The sequence below is a fragment of the Juglans regia genome, chromosome 1 (assembly GCF_001411555.2).
Source record: "Juglans regia cultivar Chandler chromosome 1, Walnut 2.0, whole genome shotgun sequence".
In the NCBI taxonomy this organism is placed as follows: Eukaryota; Viridiplantae; Streptophyta; class Magnoliopsida; order Fagales; family Juglandaceae; genus Juglans; species Juglans regia.
In genome coordinates, this window is record NC_049901.1 from 28,869,597 (window position 1) to 28,882,713 (window position 13,117).

At 38.9% G+C, this 13,117-nt stretch overlaps 1 protein-coding gene across 5 annotated transcripts in view; it reads right to left on the reverse strand.

The window, feature by feature from the left end:
- Window positions 1-3,191: 3,191 nt before the first annotated feature.
- The window catches only part of LOC118343697 (probable galacturonosyltransferase 15), a 30,158-nt gene continuing 20,232 nt past the window's right edge, over window positions 3,192-13,117 (reverse strand). For 4 of the 5 annotated variants that reach the window (XM_035689184.1, XM_035689182.1, XM_035689179.1 and 1 more), the window contains 3 exons: window positions 5,030-5,608; window positions 4,627-4,929; window positions 3,192-3,797 (listed from right to left, as the gene is read on the reverse strand). In XM_035689184.1, coding sequence (XP_035545077.1) covers window positions 3,513-3,797; window positions 4,627-4,929; window positions 5,030-5,608 — 1,167 coding nt within the window. In that variant the 3' untranslated portion in view covers window positions 3,192-3,512. The remainder of the gene's footprint in view (window positions 3,798-4,626; window positions 4,930-5,029; window positions 5,609-13,117) is intronic. The other variant, XM_035689191.1, reaches the window with a different exon arrangement.

A 13,117-nucleotide genomic window follows, 5' to 3' on the forward strand; every position in this document is an offset into this window, starting at 1 on the left:
ATCTTCTCCTCTCCCTTCTTTTTTTTTTTTTTTTTTTTTTTTTGCAATTCACCATTTTGTATGGTTCCACCGCATCCCTTGCATTGTCTTCATGCTGTTTAGGCTTGACCTACCTTGTAACTTCAAATCCCCCCCCCCTTGGGAGCAAGAAGTATTCCTAGTGTTTTTAAGGAGGCCTCAACGAAGCGAGCTCTGGGAGGTGCCCCCAATTTTGGTGAATCCTTACGGTTCGTGAACTTTGGGATGTACCCCCAATCATGGTGCATCTTTACTGGTTGTGAGCTTTGGGGCGTACACCCTAGTCTTCGTGCATACTTGCGGGTTGTGAGCTTTGGAGCGCACCCCCAACTCTTGGTGCAACTTTGAGGGTTGGAACTTGGGGAAGTACCTCCTAGTCTTGTTACATCCTTGTGGGTCCCAAGCTTTGGGGTGCACCCCCCAAGCCTTAGTGCATCCTTGAGGGTTGTGAGCTTCGGGACGTACCTCCTAGTCTTGGTGCATCCTTGTAGAAATGTGATGTCGATGACTATCATGGTTTATAGAGAAAAGATAGCCATAGGCTCCCGAAAAAAAGAGGGTGTGATTGCCACTAAAGGAGGGTGTGGTTCCTGCAATCTTCCCAATGCAAACTCGAGGGAAGGGTGCACAGGCTTGCGCCCATCTTCCCAAGGCAAACTCGAGAGAAATGTGGGCGTGGCTCCTGCAATCTTCCCAAGGAAAAGTAGATAGAAGGAGCATGTGGTTGTCATGGTCTTTCCGAGGTAAACTTGAGGGAAGGATGTGTGGGCTTGAGGGAATGAGGGCATGGCTTTCACAGTCTTCGAGATGCAAAGTCGAGGGAAGGATAGTGTGGTTTTCGTGGTCTTCCCAAGGCAAACTCAAGGGAAGGATGCGCAAGCTTGAGCCGTCTTCCCAAGTTAAACTTGATGGAAGGAGGGCACGGTTGCCATAGTTTTCTCGAGGCAAACTTGAGGGAAGGATGTGTGGGCTTTAGCCGTCTTCTCGAGACAATCTCGAGGGAAGAAGGGCGTGGTTGCTACAATCTTCTCGAGGCAAACTCGTGGGAAGGATGTGCAAGCTTGAGCTTTTTAGTGGAGGGAGGGTGAAGACGTTCTTCATTGCTCAGAGCAAGGACATCGTGGATCCAAACTTCTAAGTCGTGTGGCTTGATCTTGGGGCTTTAGCTCAATTCATCTTTGGCCTTGATGATGGTGTTCGGTGAGCATTATATTTCGTGAGCTTGCAAGCACTTTGCTCTACAAGAAATATGGGGTTTTCCCATGATTTCTTCCTCCATGACTACCGCTAGTGGGAAATAGTGGACTTATGGCACATAACGCTCCCATCACAATAAGTTTTGCCATATATGATGAGATTTCGTGCGTCGAGTGAAAAACCGTGGAGAAAAACAATCTTTGGTGATGAGATATCGTTTGTGTTAAAAGGTTTTGGGAATTACTACTTTTGTGCCCCCATACAAGAGCTTTTTCCACGGAAGGTGTGTATTGCTTCGTAATTTCTACTCGTCGAGCTCTCAATTAGCAAGTACTAGCGATTTGGCTTGAAGAGCTCTCTACATCAAGAGGTTTCCATCACGATAGTTGTGAGGTTCTTCCAAGGTCTCCAAGACTTTCCTTCCCTAGGTTACAACCTCCACACTTCCGATATCTCAAGCTCCACACTTCTGAGATATCAAGCTCCTCTGTTGTAGTAGTCTTTTGAGCGCTATGCTTCCTCTATATAGAAATAGCCTCTGCTTTTAACATGGTTTTCTGGGCAACTCATGTCCTTTCTTCGATGGCTTTATCTCCTTTCACTTGTTCTTGTGGGGGGTCATGCAACCTTTGCTTCAGAGAACAACGAATTGATCTCATGAACAACACAAAACTGTTGATGCATTTTTTTTTTTTTTTCACGGCTCAATGCCCATAGCATGGTCAGATGACCCTCTCCTCTCACACAATGGTCTACAGTGGTGATGCACTTGAGACTCTCATTCATGGCTTCCTTAATCATGAATAACCAAAATTAAAGGAGGGCGGTTTTTTCGTGGTTTTGGCACTGAGGCTTGCGTCTAAGGATTCGGGGTGTAAATTCACTATAAATGGATTTTTCATACAAGCTCTCCATCCTCGCAAAGCTCTCTATAAGTGCTCCCATGGAGTTATCTCTGGTCCTCAATTTCTTCTCTAGAGCTCTCTGGTCTTCATTCTACAAGGAAAAGCTAAAATTGAAAGAAGTCCCTTTTCTGTTTCCATCAACCCCCCCTTTTCTGTTTCCATCAACCCCAAAATAACCCACCTTATGATCTATCTTCCCGTTGTATGTCCCATCATCTGACTTTATGTTTCATCTCTGTTGCTTTGTCTTTTCTTCTAACTTTGTCCCGTTTGGATAGTGAGATGAGATGAGATGAGATGATTTTAGATGAAAGTTAAAAGCTGAAAGTTGAATTGTTTATTATATTTTGTGTGTAAATTTAAAAAAATTGTAATGATAAGATAAGTTGAGATGAAACACTTTTACTATCCAAACGGGCCGTAACAGTCCTATCATCCAACTTTATGTCTCATCTCCCTTGCTTTATGTAAGGTTGATAACTCTCCCTTCTTCCCTTTCAATCTTTATACTTCCGTGTACTTGGCCTTCGATCTCTATGGACTCTTTGGTTGGCTTTAACTCTTGCATCCATTTTACACTGAAAAATTATCATTTAGTAAATTTAGTAATTTTCTCCGCTATGCGACTAGTTAATAGGAAAACTGGACAACAAATTACGCAGTCTTTTTACGTTCCCAGTGGCTGCAAGCCCCTGTTATTATATTCAGAGCAGTAAATTTCTTAAGTGTTGAACTGCCTTGCATCGAACATTGTCCAATGGTACCTACTTTGAACAATGTTTGTCAGAAACTAATGCCGCACCCAAAATCACTGGGGTTCCGAGGACACTTTCCCTCAACGACAAGGGTGCTAATTTGTTCACAGAAATTCAGTTATATATAGGGTTGTAATTAAAAAGGTAATGGAAGATCAAGTGGACTTTGTGCGAGCCAATACAAGAGTGAAAAATCTAATTTCTGTTACTATTGTTGCTCCTGGTTATTTCTCCGGCCTTAACATTTGGCAAAGTGCTGGGAAAAAAAAGAACCCTAGTAATTAATACAAACCAATTAAACCTCAAACAGCAAACCAATACCAACTGCAACTATATTGAAGAGATTGAATTACATAACAAAAAATAGTTTCATCATCAGCATAAATGATTTCATATTACCTTGCTAAACGTAATTACAATATTGTTAGAGAACTATAACATTACCCTACCAATGGTATATTGCATATGCGTGGAAACCTCGGCTAATATCTATTATGGACATGAATTAACCAACATTGTGCAAGGCAGAGCTAAGTATGAGCAGAGACTGAAGGTAAAACCTCCTTCTCTCTGGTCCCATATCGTACCTCTGTGTTTTGCCCGAAATGAATATATGAGTGAGAGAACTTTGCTCTCTTCACCCCATGAGCCTACATTCCCTAACGAACTTGTTTGAGAAACTTACATATTTATTCCAAATGCTTCGTACCTCCGGAAACCCAATCTCGAGCCATGGCTTTGCAGGGCCACTGAAATGTATTACAGCAGCATCTTCCAATATCTCTCGATGAATTTCAGTCGATTGATAGCCTAATCCGGCAACATGCCATGATGGATCAATAGGACGCACATGACCCTCAAAAGCTATCAAGGAAGGTGGAAGGACTCCTGGATGCCATAATGCCAACCCAGATTTGAGGCTCTGTGAGATAAGGTAATAATATTATAGCAACAAACAAGGGAAAATTATTTCCTTTTCAAATCAACATGGTAAGCATATTTACCCATCAGACTAGTGAAACCTAGAGAGATATTCCCCAAAATATCTATCCAAAACTGGGTTTTGGACAGTATAGCATATGAAATTTATGAATAATATTCATCCATGCCAGAAGCAGATGATTTCATTTTTTTCAAGGTAGGAGATGCCTATCCCATGTGGAAAATGCTGGCAAATGGCTGAGTTTTTCAGCAAGGTAATCTAAATGCTTTTGGGAGGACAGTAGTTTGAATAAAAATGCTACCATGAACAACTTAATTATGCTATTTGTCACAAAGAAACAGATGGGGAAGGATAATAAACTGCAGCGTAAGCAAAATAAAAATCAGAAGGAAAACTTATCCTCCATTCAATCTCAAACATTATCTTCTCTGTATCTATTACGCACTGTTTCTAGCTGCTTTCCCTATGGCATTTCAAAGGAGTAAGAACAATCAATATTTGTTCAATCGCAGGTCATTAATCACCCAAGGACAGTACAAGCAAGTATAAGCCACCACTTCTAATCATAAAAAAGAGCAAGATTCTCCCATATTACTTGCTTTAAAATAATGGTTTTAATTTCTAAGAAAAACACAAAACAAAACTTTTTTTCAAGAGCAAATGCATGATGCCAAAAAATCATTAGCTATATCCATCTCGACGACAATATGCAAATCACATTGACAACAGTTTCTCGTTACCATCTTGTGAAAGTGTTAGGGACAGTTTCTCGTTACGATCTTGTGAAAATGTGAGGGAATATACTTACAAGCTCTAGCCATTGATGGTAAGTTGCAGTAATGTTGGTCCTTCTCCAAGCTTTTATATCAAATATATTCATGCCATACAGCCATGCACAACGATCATGATCAAAGTTGGATGATATAATTGGATGAGAGAAGTTCAAATAGTCCCTGTATTTTCTTCCTGGGCAGCAGCCATCTCCACACCATGAATTAACAACTGCACCAACAACTTTTCCTTTGAGATCCAACTCCAACAAAGATGCTATGTCGTGTTGCACAACAATATCATCATCCAAGAATAGTATCTTGTTGAGATCTGGAAATAGCTGTGGCCCATGAAAATCACATGATAAATCAATTGTCAAGTGTGAAAATCTGATGTGTCATTTACTCAGAGAAGATTCAGTGAAAATATTGGGTGACTACCTCGGGGATATAAATTCGGAGATGATTCAAGAGGGAGAGGGAGCTAGGGCTTAATGCCTCTAGATATCTTTTGTGTCCTTTATATTCAAAATCTTCGTCATTCAAATTATTGTAGTTGTGCTTCCAAATTAGGCGATGAATCTCTAGCATCTGTTTAACCCCAACATTCACTTCCTGAGACCAGTCATATTGGTGCAATCCCTTAACTTCCACCACAGCAGATTTAAGAGAATTGATTGCAAACCATGCATGCATTGGGGTGTATGTTTTTTTGTCAGTTACTATGTGGAACACTAATTTTCCAGGGTTGGCTGAATTTTGGATCGTAGAAGAGACAACAACAGACGCTGCAAGGACATTATCAGTTAGGAGAACAAGGTGGAGAAATGAGGGGTCAGCAAGGCGAGAAACATATTCTGGTGGAGGTAGAAGAGATCGAGCCATTGAATTTACAGCATATTCTTCAGCAAGTTTGAGGCAAAGACAATGTAAGCTCTTGGGAACACCGTGTGATGCTAAATGCCAGAAAATAGACTCGCGCTGTCTTGCTGACTGGACCTTATGCTCCATCCTTAGCAGCTACATATCAAGACAAGAAATGTAGGTTTAGGCTTAATCTTCATATTATGATGATCATATGTCTCTTGTTTTCATTCACTCTCATACTTCAAAGTACTAATGCAAATATCCACATTGACCTGACATGTTCAACCCATCTCGTACAGTTTCCTCTTGTTTGAGATTTGAATATACACAATTCATGCTATGATTATCAAAATAATAACAACCAGCCTGGCATTTTTTGCACATTTCATGCAAATCACTAGCAAAAAAACCAAGCTCCATAATTTCCACAAATTACAAGAATACTAGGATGGTTATGCATGGATAGAAGACCAGGATACAGGGTACAATATGAACAATATGATATCAATATGCAATACAAAAACTTCTAAAGTAGTAGAATTACATCAAATATGGATAAGAGGCTTAAACCAACACGATAGAGAGTGTATACGATGCAATGGTCCATAACCAGTACATTATATCTAAACTAGTGAAAATTAGGTTGGTATGCAAGAATCTATAGGATTTTATCACCATTGGTGACATATTATCTCTATAATTATCCCTAAGTTTATGTTTGAATTCAGAGATTGAACTATGCATTTATAGGCTATATGAACCAGACATGCATCATATGAATCTTCAAACATAAAATATCTTAAATGGTACAGTTCAATCAATCTCTATGAGCACTCTTCATGGCTTCTTAACTATAGCATCCACAATCGCCCAGCCATTTACCCCAACAGTTGCAGCCACAAAACCATCATGGTAGCCATAGTCACAATAATCTCATGCCCAATCCCTCTCTAGCGACAATCATCACTACTATATTCTCTTCAATAAAATTTAAGCTGCCACAGCATTCTTCAAAGCTCTGGAATTCTAACATGATTTTATGTTCAGCTAACAGAAGGTCTCTTCAATTACACCCTTGCATCTTCAAAACTTAAGTCCAGCTCTTATGAATAGATCTTTGATAGTCACAGCTGCGGCAACCTTTTAATCAAGATCTTCTTTTTCGAATCTCCAAGTCCATTACCTATCACAACCAGATTTTTAAAATATTACGAAGTGTACAAATCTTTATTTTATCCTTAATAACATTTCACTTCCACGACAATCTCACAACGCAATTACCGTCAAGCAACAATTATCACTACGTTCCTCTTTAGCCGCCACTTCATTCTTCAACTCTCCATGGCATACTAACATTTCAAATAAGTGGTTCCCTCAAAATTTTCCATTTCTTTTAATTTCAAATGCCTTTTATTTCAAAGATATCATTGCTAGCGGTGAGATCCTTTTGTTCTCTCTTTTAATTTTCAATCTCTATTATTTCCAAGAGATAGGTTTCCAATGATGACACCCTCTTATTTTTTTGTTTCAACTTCCTTTATTCCTTACGCAACATTATTTTGTTACTTTAGCATTAACAATCAGTTGTCAACATGTTCAAAGACAGAAAAAAAATTATCAATTTAAACAAAATCATAGGAAGTTTAAGATAACTCTATATTTTAGGAAGACAGCTTCTCACGGAATTCCATCAAATGATTTCAGGTTGTCCAGCTTGCAAATTATCCATGATTCTTGCATGCCACAGATCAAGCCTAATATTTGTTTGTAATGTTATGTTATAGAAGTGTATAGTAATGTAGCTTTACTTCCTTTCATTCCTTTCTTTCCTTATATAGATGAGCTGTAAAACTAATATATAAGTTGAAAAATAATCTCTCTATTCTCTGCCGTGAGATAGAGCTTTCTCAGAAATATCCTTAGTTTACTGTATTCCAATCGTAAAAAGTCTACCCAGTTCCAGAAACTCATCCAAAGTTTATTTTGCAGCTATTCTAATTATTCCTATACTTTTCACGATGGATCTTTTTAGTGGCCTCAACGTTACTGTCGCTGGATTCTTTGTTATTATTTATCTGTAGCTCGTGGCCATAAAAGAGTTTTTAACTTTGTATTGAAGGCAAATGATCAGTAAATCATTTTTTTCTATAAGTAAAACATAAAATTATTAGGGTAATGATATACCTAAAACTTTTTCATAACTATTTTACAACCTGTTAGTATTTGTAGTACTGGCTAAATTCAGTTTCAAAACAATGGGTAACGTTTGTTATTTGGTTTGGGTTGATAGATAAGATTTAGGCCATGTTTGGGAAGTGAGATGAGTTGAAACCATCTCATCTCAAAATATTTCATAATTTTCTTCCTAAATATCACTAAAACACAACATTTTTCAATTTCAAATTTTCAACTTTTGCATCTAATCATTACCTAATCATTACAACTTTCTCAAACTTCCACACAAAACACAAAAAACAATATAATGCTTTCAAATTTCAAAACAAAAATAATATTAAAAAATTATATTCAAACAATTTTTTAACTTTATAATATTTTTATTAACTTTTTCTCTCTCCATTCCCAAAACCCAATAAACATTTAAATCAAACCATTTCACTACTATTTACAGACAATTTCATTATAATTCATAGAAATTTGATCTCATCTCATTACCCAAGCATGCCCTTATAGGTAAGGGTTAATACGAGATCAAATTTATGTACAAATGTTCTATTTGAATAGATCAATTTAGTATTGGATGGAGACGGATGCTTAAATATCTCAAAATTCAAAGTTTGGATAAGACCATGCTATCTGGAAATTTGAGGATTCCTCAGAATTCGTGTCCAGTCAGGAATCTGTCATGATAGGTCATCTGCAGATTTTCAGGAATGGGATTTGGAAACTGAAAAAGAGTTTGATCAATAGTGATAATCCATCCAAGTGTGCCAAGAGAGTAAAAGAGTTTTGGGACTTTTACAAGAATTATCTCTCTTGGAGTTTTGTAACCACACAAAATACAAAGATAGTGATAGTGTGATTTGAGGTGAGTTCAGCCATGGGAGGTTCCAGGGGAAGAAGCCAGGTTTGAAGATTATTAGAGGTTCTGGCTGCTACTACAGTAGGGACAAAACAGGTCATTTTGTCATGGCAAGTAAGGGCTTCATAGTATAAAGGGTTTGTAAGAAAACCCTTTATAATAGATGTTGGCTTCTTTTGCTTTATCATTCATATTTATATGTTAATTCAATATTGTGATTTGATACATGTGGGCTGATTCGATATTTAATAGATGTTGCTACTATTTGACATGAATTAAAATTGGACAAAGAACTGTGACATACACCTATTCACCCTCCTCAAGGTGTTATTTAGAGTCAATCTTGTAAATTCACAACCCATTCTACGCAAGCATGCCACTCCATTAAAAATAAGTTTTAAGTTTAAGAAACTACCCTTAATTTAATATGGAGTTGTAAGATAATTGTCAGTTGTAAGATAATTGTCAAACAGTTCTGAGTTGATCTTTTCCTGCTGTCATAATATGCAAGCACAAGGGCTTCCAAATTTGGGATCATATTTTTGGGGACTAATTTTCGAAAAATGCCTTGATGTCCCTAACTCCAACAGCTGTCTGCTTGTTTTAAGGTTTAAGATGAATTGATTTAGGTGCTGATTTGTTATAGAAGGCAAGTAGATGAAAATTTCCTAATTGGGTATAGTATAGGAGAAGAAAAACTGACCAAATTTCTGATTGGCACTAAACCAGTAATTCCTGCATTTAAGAGTCCTAAATCAAGGCTTCGACGTTTGCTACTAACCAAGGAAGTTGCCACAAAAAACACCTTTTTCTCCTCAATCTATATGCAACCCAAGAAAACCCTAACCTTTTCAACTCAGGCTAAACTCCCCTTTGATGCTGCTCTTTTTCATCCCCTAAAACTCCAAAAAAAATCATAAAATCACAGCTTTTCTCCTTCCTTAACAGAAATTCTATCTGTTGGCCTGTTAAGTATCAAGATCAAGAAACAAGAAAAAGAACAGAAAGAATCGTTCTTGGACTTTATTGAATCAAGAAATGGAATTATTCAAGGTAATTCCAACCTCCACAAACTACCACCAAAGTCTCCAATGACCCCCACCCCTTTCCCTCTTTGTATTTATATGAACTGAACTACAAACACCTTCCCAAAGAAGAAGACCCTCATCACACCGTTTTACTCACACAAACAAATACAAAACGCCCTGTTTCATTTACACTACATGCACCCTTACATTCATCAAAACGACCCGTTTCATTAACCCAAACTCCCCATTTTATCTTCAGCCTTTAACTGCCAGTTCCCTTCCACGTCAAATGACGATTTCCCCCACTTAACAAAGCCTTGACCACAAAGCTTGTGACTGCCATTCCTCCCACTCAGAGCACTTTGCCCACAAGGTGGGGATACAACTCCATCAGCTTCCACAATGATTCCCAAGAACTGTCTTCTGATAATGCCCCTCTCCACTGAATTAAAACTTCTGCGATAGGTTGATTGCCCCTTTTCTTTAATCTTCTCTCCATTATCAGTTCTGGTTCTGGTTGAAGTAAACCTTCCTTGTCCACTGGTGGCAAGGTTTGTAGGGGTGTGATGTGCTGCCCAAGCTTCTTTTTAAGACATGAAACGTGGAACACTGGATGGGATCTTGAGGAAACTGGTAGGTCCAGTTTATCAGCCACTTCCCCAATCTTGGCTAAAACTTTGAAAGGACCATAATATCTTGGTGCCAGCTTAAGGTTGTCTCAATGCTACTGACTTCTGTCTATAAGGTAGCAACTTCAGAAATACCCAGTCTCCCAACTCAAAACTCCTTTCAGTCCTTTCTTTATCTGCAAAGAACGTCATCCTCTCTCAAGCCTTATTCAAATTCTCCTTCAGTTCTGACATAATCTGCTCCCTAGTCTCAAGTGGCTAATCCACAACAGCATTAGCTGTTGTCCCTGTAACATAGGACAACTTTGGAGGAGCATAGCCATACTGGTTGAAAGGAGTCATCCTGGTTGATGAATGACTAGTGGTGTTATAACACCACTCAGCCATAGGAAGCCACACACTCCACTGCTTGGGCTGAGACTCTACAAGCACCTTTAAGTATCCCTCCAAGCATTTGTTCGAAGCTTCAGTTTGCCTATCTGTGTGTGGATGATAGGCAGAGCTGAAAGCTAAGGCAGTGTCTTGCAGCTCAAAAAGATCCTTCCAAAATTTACTAGTAAACACTGCATCTCTGTAAGAAACTATGGTTTTAGGCATCCCATGCAATCTGAACACCCCTAAGAAAAACACTTGGGCTACCTTGATTGCAGTATAAGGATGGGGCAGAGAGAAAAAATGGGTATATTTAGTCAACCTGTCAACCACAGAAAATACTATTAGTGGATTATATTTATTTGAATTAATTCCTATGTTATCTATGTATTTTCTGGTATAGATATATTTGGACAGCTGTATAGGATTTATATGATTTGTAATTTGAATATTTAGATTATGTAGATAAGTATGGGAAACAAATCTTATCCAATATTTGAATCCCTATAGGATAGGAAGTCAGTTTTCGAATGGCTAATTGGATGTAATCTATTTTGACTATTTAATGAATGAGAGGGGAGAGGATGAATTATTCAGTCAAAGAGAAATCTGTTATGGTATCAAGAGCAGGTTCATAATTTTTTTTCTACGAATTTTTTTCCTTTCTCGGGGGATTTCTTTGTGGGTTATCCATTCTCGGCGCTGGCTGAGTTCGTGTTTGGTCTTCCGTGTGCTTCTCGGTGCCTTCCTTGTTTGTTCTTGACCTCCCGCGTGACTATCGGCATTGTCTGAGTTGAAGGTTGGGGTTTCTTGTGACTTTCAACAACCTCGTAGTGTTCCTTGTGCATTATCGGCGCTGTCTGCGTCGATCTTTGGCTTCTGTTTCGGGAAAAAAAAAAAAAAAAAAAACAATTTTCTCTGTTTCGGTGATTATCGGCACTCTGTTTCAGAGTGTACTGTGGATTTCTGAGGTCATCGGCACCTTCTGTGACTGTTTTCTGGGCTGCGATACGTTGTACTGGGTGAGGGTGCTCACTTCTCAGACTATCGACGTTTTCTGCAGCAGTTTGGTCCTTGGTGAGGATTGTTACATCTAGGGTTTCTTGTCTATCATGTCTTCTGAAATTAGAGATTCCCTTCTGGTTCGATTCAATGGTAAGAATTATGCTGCATGGTCTTTTCAGTTTCAAATTTTGGTGAAAGGAAAGGAACTTTGGGGTCATATTGATGGGAGTAGTGTGGCACCAGAAGACAAAGTTCAGCGGGCTTCTTGGGAAAGCAAGGATGCCCGAGTCATGTCTTGGATTCTAGGATCTGTTGATCCTCACATTATCTTGAATTTACGCTCATTCAAGAATGCTCGTGATATGTGGAATCATCTCAAGCGGCTGTACACTCAGAATAATGCAGCAAGGAGATTTCACCTTGAACTAGAGATGTCGAATTTCTCTCAAGGAGCTCTCTCTGTGGAGGAGTTTTATTCTGGTTTTTGCAACTTGTGGGCTGAGTATACAGATATTGTATACACTTCAATTCCAGCAACAAGTTTGGCCGATATTCAAGCTGTTCATGAAGCAAGTATGCGGGCACAGTTTCTTATGAAACTAAGGCCGGAATTTGAATTTATTCGTGCTAATCTGATGAACCGAGATCCGGTGCCTCCACTTGATATGTGTTTGGGAGAGATATTTCGAGAGGAGCAAAGATTGATGACTCAAACAGCCATGGAACAAACTACTTCAGCTCCTGTGGCATATGCAGCTCAAGGAAAAATCAAAGGGAGGGATTTCAGCACTACTCAATGCTATAGTTGCAAAGGTTATGGGCATCTTGCTGCAAATTGTTCTAAGAAAACTTGCAACTATTGCAAGAAGCAAGGACATATTATCAAGGATTGCCCAATACGTCCGCCACGTCGCCAAGCAACTGCCTATTCAGCTGCTGCTGAGGCTACTAGTGCTGCCAGTTCTACCTTGGTCCCTTCCTCTCATGTTCCAGCTTCCACTTCTCAAAATTCCATTCCTATTACACCAGAAATGGTCCAACAAATGATAATCTCAGCTCTTTCAGCTTTTGGTATTTCAGGTAAAACCAAATCTGCCTCTAAACCTTGGTATTTTGATTCCGGTGCCACCAATCATATGACAAGTACCTCTAACTCTCTTGTTAATGTCTCACGGTATGCTGGTCCTCTTCAAATTCACACGGCAGATGGTAGTTCCCTACCTATCACTGCCGTAGGTGACATTTCTCCTTCCTTAAATAATGTTTTGGTGTCTCCTTCATTAAATACCAATCTGATTTCTATTGGACAATTAGTTGACAGAAATTGTAGAGTGTCATTCACTTCTTCTGGTTGTCTTGTACAGGATCAGGTGACCGGGAAGATGATCGCGAGGGGTCCTAAAGAGGGTCGGCTGTTTCCTTTATGTTTAGATTCCAAATCTGTTGAGTCAAAGTCTTTATCTTCGTTTTCTTGTAATGTTGGTATTTTGAGTGTGAAGGATTGGCATAGGCGGTTGGGCCATCCCAATTCTCACATACTTCATAAGTTGTCATCTTCTGGTTTAATAGGAAATAAAGATCTCTATTC